Below are 12,835 nucleotides of genomic sequence, written 5' to 3' on the forward strand. Positions count from 1 at the left end.
TGACTAGCTTCCTTGGCAGGAATTATTTTGCATTATTCAGGTAGACACAGGATTCTTGAGCAGAATATCATGAAGGGACTGACATTTATATTCAGAAGTTGCTCATTTAGTTTTCGTTTTCGGCATGTCTATTTTCCAAAACACTCCACAATTGTTGCGGTTTATAAGCACATGGCATTAACATTACATCCCTTTCAACGTTTTCTAAGCACCGATTGCTTACATTATGGTAGATCATTCTATTCTGAAAAAGAATAAACGAATAAATTTGTTAGACTGCATTTCAAATTATTACAACATTTATAAGGTAGAAATAATTACTTAAAGCAATCTACTATCAACTGGCAAAAACAAATGGCTAAATGGGGATAAAAGCTACAGTAACACTCACCCTTAGTGGTTAGCCATATTGAGATGGCAAATATACTTTACATTGTCGAGCGGTTACTGTTTGCATCTCGTTCAGACAGTTTTTCGAAATCAGTGACGGAAGTTACTGGGAAAAACAATAAGTATTTGCAAACAGGTCTCCCGTCATCGTAAACCAGTGATTGCCGTACGCCGAAGACAGGCAAATACCTAGAAACTGCAGTCCGTGCGTATCACTTAGGTTGACGAGAGAGGGATGACCTCCCTTTGCAAATACCATAAGAGCACAGAAAGTGTGTCTAAAGCCAGCTGGAGACGATGTTCTCCTGGGGAATTTTTCTGGTTTTGTAATGTTTGGAGTATTTTGAAACTTTTAAATGATGTATCTACATTCAATCATAGTTTTTTTTTCAAAATGATATGGAACTGCTGTTGTTCATTCTCAATTCAGCGGTGAGAAAAGATGTTCTCTTTAGTGTTCGAGAATATCTTACGAATCGCGTCACGGCTTTAGAGTTGTTTGCTGCTGAAAAGTTGCCCGTGGATATCTATACTGAGCTAACCATTTACTTCGTTCCACAAAAGATTTTCTTAGATAACATCATCTCTATAATTTTGAGGCTCTATTGACACCAAATATTCTGTATTTCTTCGGGTTTGGTTTGATATTAGTGCTTAAATTTTTGATATCGTGATAGTCTATGAGCTGGCCTTGTGTGTTACTAGTGTGATGAGCGAGTCTTCCTCTTTTCCACGGAAAGCTGACTGATTTCACCGTTGTTATTTTCAAACAAATACTGGATTCTCGTTTTTACTGAAACCAATGTTACTTTCGTTGTTTCAATGCTAATATTCCGAACTGATAAGCATTCTTCATTGAAAGAATTTAGATGATTGATATTTATGTCTGGTGACAGATTTTTCTCACTTTGAAATACCATTGTTAGTTAGTTAGTTAGTTAGTTAACTAATTAACTAACTAACAATGAAATACCATTGTTAATTAGTTAGTTAGTTAACTAATTAACTAACTAACAATGAAATACCATTGTTAATTAGTTAGTTAGTTAACTAATTAACTAACTAACAATGAAATACCATTGTTAATTAGTAGTTAGTTAACTAATTAACTAACTAACAATGAAATACCATTGTTAATTAGTTAGTTAGTTAACTAATTAACTAACTAACAATGAAATACCATTGTTAATTAGTTAGTTAGTTAACTAATTAACTAACTAACAATGAAATACCATTGTTAATTAGTTAGTTAGTTAACTAATTAACTAACTAACAATGAAATACCATTGTTAATTAGTTAGTTAGTTAACTAATTAACTAACTAACAATGAAATACCATTGTTAATTAGTTAGTTAGTTAACTAACTAACTAACTAACTAACAATGGTATTTCGTTTCATAGTTTATCACAAATGATGATCTCCGTGCATGATATGGATGGCAAGTGCAATATTCAACAGATATCAACCCTATGAGCTTTTCTGGTGACAAGGACGACACTTTTGTATTGATGTCTGGCGATGATATAGTCGAGAATCTGTCAGTACCTGGATTGTGAATACATGCATGTCGTCTTAAATTAGTCGCGAAGTCGGAACTGAACGTTAGTGATGAAGAGGGAATTTCGATGAAGAGGGAATTTCGATGAAGAGGGAATTTCGATGAAGAGGGAATTTCGAACAGAAAACAGGATTGGGAAGTTAGTTGGGATTACAGTTTCCCGCATCTTCTTCCTTAATCTGTAACATCTTCCCATTCCTGACTATCCTTAATTTTCCGTTGAAATCACCTATAAGTAAATGTCTGTCTTTTGTTGGTACTTTCAAAATAATGTTACTCAATCGTTGGTAAAATTGACTTTTCATATCTTCACTGGCACCAAGAGTCGGAGCATAAACTGACATCTTTATCTTTTTATCCTATACTTGTTTCAATCATTAGATAGCGGCCATGATGGGGAACCGCCTTGAATTTTTAGTCGAATGACTCGACCCCAGTATATATTTTTTCAGCCTGGTACTTAATTTATCGGTCTCTTTTGGCCGGACCGCTACTTTAGAGGACGTAAACACACAAACACCGGTTGTCAAGTGATGGTGGGAGGATAAACACAGACATAAAGCTATACACAGATATATATATATACATAGGGGCTTCTTTCAGTTTCCGTCTACCAAATCCATTCCCAAGGCTTTGGTCCGCCTGAGGCAATAATAAAATACATTTTCCTAAGGTGCCACGCATTAGGACTGAACCAGGTGGTTGAGAAGCAAGCTTCTTACCACACAGCCACTCCTGCGCCTATGAGAAATTATGTTATGTTGGGGGTAATAACACCCAAAGTGTCATATAAGATTCGTTGATGATAGCTGGAATTAGTTGACCTCGAAAAATCAAGGTTTTAATAAACAATACCAATTCTTCGTATTCTTTCATCAACTACAGCTTTCCCTTTCTAAAAGAATCTATAGTCAGAACTAGTTCAGGTTTTCCTTCTCTTAAGTGTTTAGTTTTGCATAGAGAATCGAGAATTCTCTCGAGACAAGTACCGTATGTTGTTTTTAACTTTTAATGTTATAATGATCAAGAAGTGTCCTTTCGTTCCACATTCCAAAGAAGAGATTGATAGATCCATATCCACATAATTTACTATATTAACTTCAATATAGGCGCAGGAGTGGCTGTGTGGTAAGTAGCCTGCTTACCAGCCACATGGTCCCGGGTTCAGTCCCACTGTGTGGCACCTTGGGCAAGTGTTTTCTACTATAGCCTCAGGCCGACCAAAACCTTGTGAGTGGATTTGGTAGACGGAAACTGAAAGAAGCCTGTCGTATATATGTATATATATATATGTATATATGTGTGCGTGTATGTTTGTGTGTCTGTGTTTCTCCCCCTAGCATTGCTTGACAACCGATGCTGGTGTGTTTATGTCCCCGTCACTTAGCGGTTCGGCAAAACAGACCGATAGAATAAGTACTGGGCTTACAAAGAATAAGTCCTGGGGTCGAGTTGCTCGATTAAAGGCGGTGCTCCAGCATGGCCGCAGTCAAATGACTGAAACAAGTAAAAGAGAGAAAGAGAGAAAGAGAGATATAAATATCAATAGTTACTAATTTGAACTAAAAGAAAAAACAGCTTTTGATTTTCGGAATGCAAAATCTGTTTGGGAGCTTAATTCTTGAGTTTATCATTGCAAAACGCGTTTATGAATTTTGCTAAGTGATTGCATATACCTTATTTACGATATATGAATACACGATTTTGTGAAAGTGTTTGTAACATGTTTTTACTCACCGGAAATAAAGTCCAAAATTGGTCACCTTTCATACCATGGCATGGTGCAGCGCTTAGATCATTCCTAAAGTCTAAACAGATGTCATTTATTCTCAGTTCGTTCTTTTTGGTATAATAAATATGCTGAGAATAGAATATAAAGAATAAATCTTTATTAATTTAAATACCTTAATATAGCAATACAATTGTGAATATTTACAGCAAATATTAAATAATATATTAGTTTCTTTTCCAATTAACTCAACTAAAGTTTTAGGTCTTAGGGAGAAAGCGAAAAACCTGGATGCCAAATAGACTTGGTTAAGTGAAGACTACCTTGATTTTAATTTCATTCATTTCAGAGTCATAAAATACTTAACCTGTTAATTTATACCTTGTCCGTGGACCTTGTGCCTAGTAGGGAAAAAATTAATTGTATTATGTTGTCCGGAAAGTTCGTGCCGATTTATAGTAGTTTACCTTTCGACTTATTTTAGAACAAGGTTGAGTCCATAAAATAGGATTTGACTACACCTCCATTTAGAGCACAGTTTAAGCTATCTTTCGTGGAAAACGGTTTATATTCCTACAACCTGCGTTAATTTTGTAACCCTTTAAAATTGAAGATAAGAAAGTTCATTTTCGGCACTTGATGCTTTGGAACAAAAATTGCTGCAGCTCGGCCGGGATGTGTTACCCCACCCTCCATATTCACCAGATATTGTTCCTTCGGATTTCCACTTATTTAGATATCTGCAGAATAGTCTTAACTTTCCGGACAACCCAATACTTTCCGTCATGGAACATCTCTGAAATATTTCAGTGTTTGCACATTCTTGTATAAACCATAACGTTATATACAACAGGAGACTTCCCTACCATCAAGAGTATCACTGGTATCAATGCTATCTGGAATTTAGTACTCCTGTTAGGACTATGAATCAAAGTCGGAGAATAAAATCCAGACTGAAACACGACCAAAATGCTTCAAAGACTACAACGACTGAAAAGTGGTTGTAGACATGACCAATGATTGATTTCAATAACATCTGAACTGGAAGAGGTGGGCAGACCAGACCAGACCGGACCAGACCAGACGAACTGCTTAAGGAGATACCACGTGAGACTACAAATGAGCGAGTGGATATCTTGTAATTTCGTCACCTAATACCTCATTCCTCATTCGGAATGTGTCACACAGCATGATCCTGAAACCAAATTTGTGTGTGTGTATGTGTGTGTCATTCCTTATAAAGTCGAGATCCAAAGTAAATGAATCCACGCCAGCAGCATTTCTTCCGGTTGATATTTCCTGTATCGTTTATATTTTATTTTATGCGAAATGCACAATTGGGATGGGATAAGTACTACTAAGACAGCATTTGTGTTGCTTGGAGTTTCTAGTCTGGACGTTGGTTGGAGATGTCTGACACTCACCTTCAAAAACCCAGGGGCTATTCGTGATTTCTAATTCTACGCCTGCGTTTTAGTACTTCTATTCAGGAATATCACGACCCAATCTCAGCGAGGAAATCTACAGAACAAGTGGGATAAAATTTGGGAGCCACTTTTTGGTTCCAGGTTGGGCGCATTCACCCAGCATGTTACTCTTAATGTGTTCGAGTCTAAGAAAACTGAGTTTGGATCTATCAACTTAATCTGTTTTGAGAGGAATGATCTTTATTCTATTTTATTTAATTGGCGAAATAGAATAATCTCTTGATTATTACTTCAGAACGTTAAACTGATTTACTATAAATGCAGTAAGTAAATATGTAGTAGACACAGTGAGTCAAATGATTACATGCATAATCGCTTCTTAATTTTGCATGTAACTTGAACCTTGACTTGTAACATGTGGTTTATACAGTTTTATCACATTAACTATTTGACTGACATAAGTACGAGCTGACCAATCAAACATATTATATTTTAAAATTAAGTTAGAAAATTAAAATCATTGGTTGTAAGTTGGTTTGAAATTCCTCTCTGATTTCTGCTTTTCTAACCGAAGCATATATATAAACGGAGACAATAGAAACTTAATCGACTGAGCACTGTCAGGGACTTGTGCGATCAGTAATATCATGAAAGAACTGTTTCTGTTAGAAATATTTCAACAACAAAAACAATATAAATGACTTGAGACGCGATTAATATTAAAAGTAAAATTTGGAAAGTATAATTTTATCGATCGCTTACTGTCGCTCTTCAGTGTCTGGAGTTAAAATTTCGCTGATGCTGGTTTTGCACACCTCACAGGTTGTTAATGAAATAACGATAATATACTTGAATAGACTTTCTTAAATAGACACGTTTACTTGCGTCTAAACAAAAGATTCTATATGGATATTGCACTACAAATGGGAGGTTCGGAGGAAACATTCACAATTATGTTTAAACAAGATCATAGTATAAGAATTTGATTCTACCTGATTTCCACTCGCTTTATCACATTTGGTAACCTGTACACGCATTCCTAAAGCCGCTTCTAAGCATTTTCTAGAATTCATATTCATTACCTTAACAATAAAAATTGAAAATGTTATTAGATTTTCTTCACAATTCATCGAGAAAATGTGTTTATTTTCCAATGGACCAAATTTCCCTTTGAAAAACAACGAAGATCCGTGATTTCCAATGAGAAAAAGTAGAAATTTAAAGAGACAGTGGAGACTGGAGTATCACAGCGTATTGTTAGTTAGTTTACAATTAAATAATTCAATGTATGATATTCTAGTTTTACTCAAATATTCCCTAAACCTGGAATTGGTTCTAAGATTATAGAAACTCAAAGTTTTCCTTTTTTAATTTTTTTAATTAGCTTACAGTTTATCAAACTCTGCTGTGAATAATTAATGATAAATATAAAACATGATTTTGCAACTATAATCAATTTTAGTATAGCTAATTCTGTTCCCTGAACAACAATATTAACACCCATCAACATTTCTGATAATAGATGGTTATTATGACGCTTATAATGAAATAAAATATGTTTACTAAGTTACATTTCCCACAAACAATTTACAGTCGTTTTTAGTGGGTCACTGTAAACAATGACGAACTTTCCTAATTATTTTATCTAACATAACTCACTGAGTTTCAAATTTGAATATATTTTCGCGAATTTCATATCCCGACTAATCAAATAAATAACTATTTATATAAGAAGAGCCAAGTATGACATTCACCTCGAACTGTTCCTGCTAAGATGCCAACGAAAAGAGAAACCTTATCTAAAAGTATGAATTTTCTTTCTTTTAATTTTCGCTTTCAATCTCCGCTTGTGTTTAGATCTTTTCAGCTTCAATAAAATAAACATCATAAGGCAAATTTAAATAGATTCAACTCATTATATCTTTCTCTTTTATTCTCTTTTACTTGTTTCAGTCATTTGACTGCGGCCATGCTGGAGCACCGCCTTTAATCGAGCAACTCGACCCCGGGACTTATTCTTTGTAAGCCCAGTACTTATTCTATCGGTCTGTTTTGCCGAACCGCTAAGTGACGGGGACGTAAACACACCAGCATCGGTTGTCAAGCAATGCTAGGGGGAGAAACACAGATACACAAACACACACACATACATATATATATATATACATATATACGACGGGCTTCTTTCAGTTTCCGTCTACCAAATCCACTCACAAGGCATTGGTCGGCCCGGGGCTATAGCAGAAGACACTTGCCCAAGGTGCCACGCAGTGGGACTGAACCCGGAACCATGTGGTTGGTTAGCAAGCTACTTACCACACAGCCACTCCTGCGCCTTCAAATATTGTCGTCTTTCCTAATCAAATGAAATTCGTATTAATATTGGTGCTCAAGGTGGTGAGCTGGCAGAGTGGTTAGCACGCTGGACGAAATGCTTTGCAGTATTTCGCCCGTTGCTCTGTTCTGAGTTCAAATTCTGCCGAGGTCGACTTTGCCTTTCATCCTTTCGGGATCGATAAATTAAGTACCAGTTGAGTACTGGGGGTTGATGTAATCGACTATCCTCCTCCCCCAAATTCCAGGCCTTGTGCCTATAATAGGAAGGATTTATCTATTTGCATTTTTTTTTGTCTGTCTTTATGCTCTGAGTTCAAATTCTACCGAGGTCGACTTTGCCTTTCATCCTTTCGGGATCGATAAATTAAGTACCAGTTGAGTACTGGGGGTTGATGTAATCGACTATCCTCCTCCCCCAAATTCCAGGCCTTGTGCCTATAATAGGAAGGATTTATCTATTTGCATTTTTTTTGTCTGTCTTTATGCTCTGAGTTCAAATTCTACCGAGATCGACTTTGCCTTTCATCCTTTCGGGATCGATAAATTAAGTACCAGTTGAGTACTGGGGGTTGATGTAATCGACTATCCTCCTCCCCCAAATTCCAGGCCTTGTGCCTATAATAGGAAGGATTTATCTATTTGCATTTTTTTTTGTCTGTCTTTATGCTCTGAGTTCAAATTCTACCGAGGTCGACTTTGCCTTTCATCCTTTCGGGATCGATAAATTAAGTACCAGTTGAGTACTGGGGGTTGATGTAATCGACTATCCTCCTCCCCCAAATTCCAGGCCTTGTGCCTATAATAGGAAGGATTTATCTATTTGCATTTTTTTTTGTCTGTCTTTATGCTCTGAGTTCAAATTCTACCGAGATCGACTTTGCCTTTCATCCTTTCGGGATCGATAAATTAAGTACCAGTTGAGTACTGAGGGTTGATGTAATCGACTATCCTCCTCCCCCAATTCCAGGCCTTGTGCCTATAATAGGAAGGATTTATCTATTTGCATTTTTTTTTGTCTGTCTTTATGCTCTGAGTTCAAATTCTACCGAGATCGACTTTGCCTTTCATCCTTTCGGGATCGATAAATTAAGTACCAGTTGAGTACTGAGGGTTGATGTAATCGACTATCCTCCTCCCCCAAATTCCAGGCCTTGTGCCTATAATAGGAAGGATTTATCTATTTGCATTTTTTTTTGTCTGTCTTTATGCTCTGAGTTCAAATTCTGCCGAGGTCGACTTTGCCTTTCATCCTTTCGGGATCGATAAATTAAGTACCAGTTGAGTACTGAGGGTTGATGTAATCGACTATCCTCCTCCCCCAAATTCCAGGCCTTGTGCCTATAATAGGAAGGATTTATCTATTTGCATTTTTTTTTGTCTGTCTTTATGCTCTGAGTTCAAATTCTACCGAGGTCGACTTTGCCTTTCATCCTTTCGGGATCGATAAATTAAGTACCAGTTGAGTACTGGGGGTTGATGTAATCGACTATCCTCCTCCCCCAAATTCCAGGCCTTGTGCCTATAATAGGAAGGATTTATCTATTTGCATTTTTTTTTGTCTGTCTTTATGCTCTGAGTTCAAATTCTACCGAGATCGACTTTGCCTTTCATCCTTTCGGGATCGATAAATTAAGTACCAGTTGAGTACTGGGGGTTGATGTAATCGACTATCCTCCTCCCCCAAATTCCAGGCCTTGTGCCTATAATAGGAAGGATTTATCTATTTGCATTTTTTTTTGTCTGTCTTTATGCTCTGAGTTCAAATTCTGCCGAGGTCGACTTTGCCTTTCATCCTTTCGGGATCGATAAATTAAGTACCAGTTGAGTACTGGGGGTTGATGTAATCGACTATCCTCCTCCCCCAAATTCCAGGCCTTGTGCCTATAATAGGAAGGATTTATCTATTTGCATTTTTTTTTGTCTGTCTTTATGCTCTGAGTTCAAATTCTACCGAGGTCGACTTTGCCTTTCATCCTTTCGGGATCGATAAATTAAGTACCAGTTGAGTACTGGGGGTTGATGTAATCGACTATCCTCCTCCCCCAAATTCCAGGCCTTGTGCCTATAATAGGAAGGATTTATCTATTTGCATTTTTGTTTTGTCTGTCTTTATGCTCTGAGTTCAAATTCTACCGAGATCGACTTTGCTTTTCAATATTTCGGTGGTCGATAAATCAAGTACCAGTTGCATACTGTGGTCGATCTAATCAACTGGTCCCCTCCCTCAAAATTTCGGGCCTTGTGCCTAGAGTAGAAAAGATTAATATTGATGATCTTAGGTCCCGTCATTTCACTCAAAATATAAACAAAATAAATAAATAAATAGAATTAACTCTGGTGCGAATTTAGCACAGAAACGCATAAGTCAAACTATAAATTTTTTAGGGGAAAAAATATGGTGAAATGTGGAACAAATTATATAAATACTTATTATGTCCACTTATGAGAGGAAATAATTCAAACCTTACCAATCCGTCATTAATGGTTTCTTTAATCCATAACATTTCAGGGATTACATTCTCCAAGTACCATTGAAAACTTTTGCATTTTAAGTTTTCACGGAGTTTCTTTCTCTGACTAACATCACCATAATTTATCTAGAAAAGATCAAATCAATAATTTCTAGTAAAATATACCATTTTCCTGGAGACTTAGAAAGCATATCGACTTCGTAAATAGATTGCTTTTAAATATATTTTTAAATTATTTACTATTTCAAACTATAAGAAAACGATTAAACATTATATTTTAATTCTGTTGTGTCCGAGGAGAGTCATTTTCTTTTTGTGCCTTATAATATAACACACTCACCGGTAAAATTTCCACTTTTTTCTTATTTTTATTTTCCTACACTTTTCGTTGCGTCTTGCAACCTTTTCAATAGTTTTGACTGGTACTTAATTTATCGAAAGAAAGAGTCAAAACTACCGAAAAGGTTGCAAGACGCAACGAAAATTTTAGGAAAATAAAAATAAGAAAAAAGTGGAAATTTTACCGGTGAGTGTGTTAAGGCACAAAAAGAATATGACTCTCCCCAGACACAACAGAATATGCTTCAACACACGAACTCATATAAAGAATCCCAAAACGAATTATGTTTTAAGAAATCTTTTTAAAAATATTACAACAAATAACAGTATATCTGAATATGTTCGGTGATGATTGAACCAGATAAACGAGGAACAATGTTGAGTACTTTTTAATAAAATGTTAATTATAGTGATTATTTTTTTATTAGACTGGTGGCCTCAGGTGTATAGACAGAAATGAGGTCGCTTCAATCGTCACGTCTTTAACGACGGCTCTGATAATAGAACGAAGTGGAACTATTATCAAGCAACAATCGTAACTAAATTGCATGATTAATTAGCTTCGTGATATTCGTTGGTTCTTGCTACAAGTATAAAAATCAAAGATTATTAGATTCAGGTTATCTTTTAGAAATCAGTTTTACTCACCAATCTCCAGTTAATTCGATTGTAATATATATTTTTGTAATTGTCCATCCATACTTCCGCTAATCTTATAGCGTTTTTCATTGTTACAGCAAAACCTTTTGGCCACTTATAAGGGGTACGTGTCCGAAATATATGCCCAACATGAGAGCACGGTATAATATCGATACGACCTCCACACATCCATGTCTGGAAAAAATAGCACCCATATAAGAACGGATGAACGTTGTAACCAAATGATGTAAATAAAGTCAACCGTAGTTCTAGTTTATTTCCTAGCTTATATACCAGTGTATCCTAAAAGCTTTAAGAGTTAGCGCACAATTCTGAAACGAGTTTGTACTTAAGCGAAGTAAAACATGAAAAAGTAATGTATATACGTCCATCGGTCTAAGGTAAGATTTAGCTTTTGTACACCGTTGTTTAGCATTTTCGGATGTCTAACCAGAATTTTCAGTATGTAACTGGCAGCTAACTATGATGAGGAAAGGCATTTAGAGGACTACTTTGTTTTGAGTAGCTGTATTCTGAACACGATTTATCATCATAACCTAAATAATCATAACCTAAATCATCATCATCATCCAGCATCTGTCTTCCATGCTGGCATGGATTGGATGGTTTGACAGTAGCTGGCAAGCCAGAAAGCTGCACCAGGCTCCGTTGTCTGCGTCGGCATTGTTTCTACGTCCAAATACCCTTCCTAACGGCAAGTTTTAAATTTAATTCTTTAAACGTTGGCATAAAATCTTTCCTAAATTTATCTAGATATAACTAGCCAAACAATACATAAAAAATTACATCGCGGAAGCTAGTAAAAATGCGAAATGAAAACCGATCCGATCCGACCCCATGTAACTAGAAACTTCCTAACGTTATCCTAACATTATAATGCAGACATTTCCCCAACAATAACAAATACTATAAAGTATACAAGAAATATGATATAAAAGTTAGTTAAACCTGCATGAAAAGCATCGCCAACTCCGTTGTTAGAAAGTAACAGAACCACACACGTGCGAATAAGACAAACTCTTCATTTCAGTTAACTTACAGCATTATTATGCTCTGCATTCTCAATAATAGGTTATTAACAGGAATAGACGTCTTCAGGGTCAATGTGACTCCTGCACAAATAAAGAGAAGTGATGCCGAGTATAGGTACCATATCATTTGAAATTACGATCTGTGATAAACCGGTGATCTGCCAGAAGAATATTTATCTTTTAGTTATTCCTTATGAAAATGAAGCTAAGAATGACCAATAAATGCTACTCAGAGCTAAGGTGACTTTTACGTACAATTAAAATACTACTGTGCTGGAAAAGATGTAAAGACAATTGGTCCAACTGTATCTGAATAGTAAATTTTGTTTGTTAATATTGTACTACCACAGGGCGGCGAGCTGGCAGAAACGTTAGCACGCCGGGCGAAATGCGTAGCCGTATTTCGTCTGCCGTTACGTTTTGAGTTCAAATTCTGCCGAGGTCTACTTTGCCTTTCATCCTTTCGGGGTCGATTAAATAAGTACCAGTTACGCACTGGGGTCGATATAATCGACTTAATCCACTTGTCTGTCCTTGTTTGTCCTCTCTGTGTTTAGCCTCTCGTGGGTAGTAAAGAAATAGGTATTTTGGCTGCCGTTACGTTCTGAGTTCAAATTCCGCCGAGGTCGACTTTGCCTTCCATCCTTTCGGGGTCGATTAAATAAATACCTATTATGCATTGGGGTCGATATAATCGACTTAATCCGTTTGTCTGTCATTGTTTGTCCTCTCTCTTTTTAGCCTCTTGTGGGTAGTAAAGAAATAGGTATTTTGGCTGCCGTTACGTTCTGAGTACCAATTTCGCCGAGGTCGACTTTGCCTTTCATCCTTTCGGGGTCGATTAAATAAGTACCAGTTACGCACTGTGGATCGATGTAATCGACTTAATCC

The 12,835-nt window shown here is 36.4% G+C and overlaps 1 protein-coding gene across 1 annotated transcript in view; it reads right to left on the reverse strand.

The window, feature by feature from the left end:
• LOC115216658 (polypeptide N-acetylgalactosaminyltransferase 5) overlaps window positions 1-12,835 on the reverse strand; it is a 43,586-nt gene that overhangs the window by 711 nt on the left and 30,040 nt on the right. Inside the window, exons 8-12 of the mRNA XM_029786161.2 lie at window positions 10,902-11,087; window positions 9,912-10,040; window positions 6,099-6,188; window positions 3,688-3,810; window positions 1-244 (exon numbers count right to left, since the gene is read on the reverse strand). The exon at window positions 1-244 is cut by the window's left edge and continues 711 nt beyond it. Coding sequence (XP_029642021.1) covers window positions 107-244; window positions 3,688-3,810; window positions 6,099-6,188; window positions 9,912-10,040; window positions 10,902-11,087 — 666 coding nt within the window. The 3' untranslated portion in view covers window positions 1-106. The remainder of the gene's footprint in view (window positions 245-3,687; window positions 3,811-6,098; window positions 6,189-9,911; window positions 10,041-10,901; window positions 11,088-12,835) is intronic.

This window comes from Octopus sinensis, linkage group LG10 (assembly GCF_006345805.1).
Source record: "Octopus sinensis linkage group LG10, ASM634580v1, whole genome shotgun sequence".
NCBI classification, from domain to species: domain Eukaryota; kingdom Metazoa; phylum Mollusca; class Cephalopoda; order Octopoda; family Octopodidae; genus Octopus; species Octopus sinensis.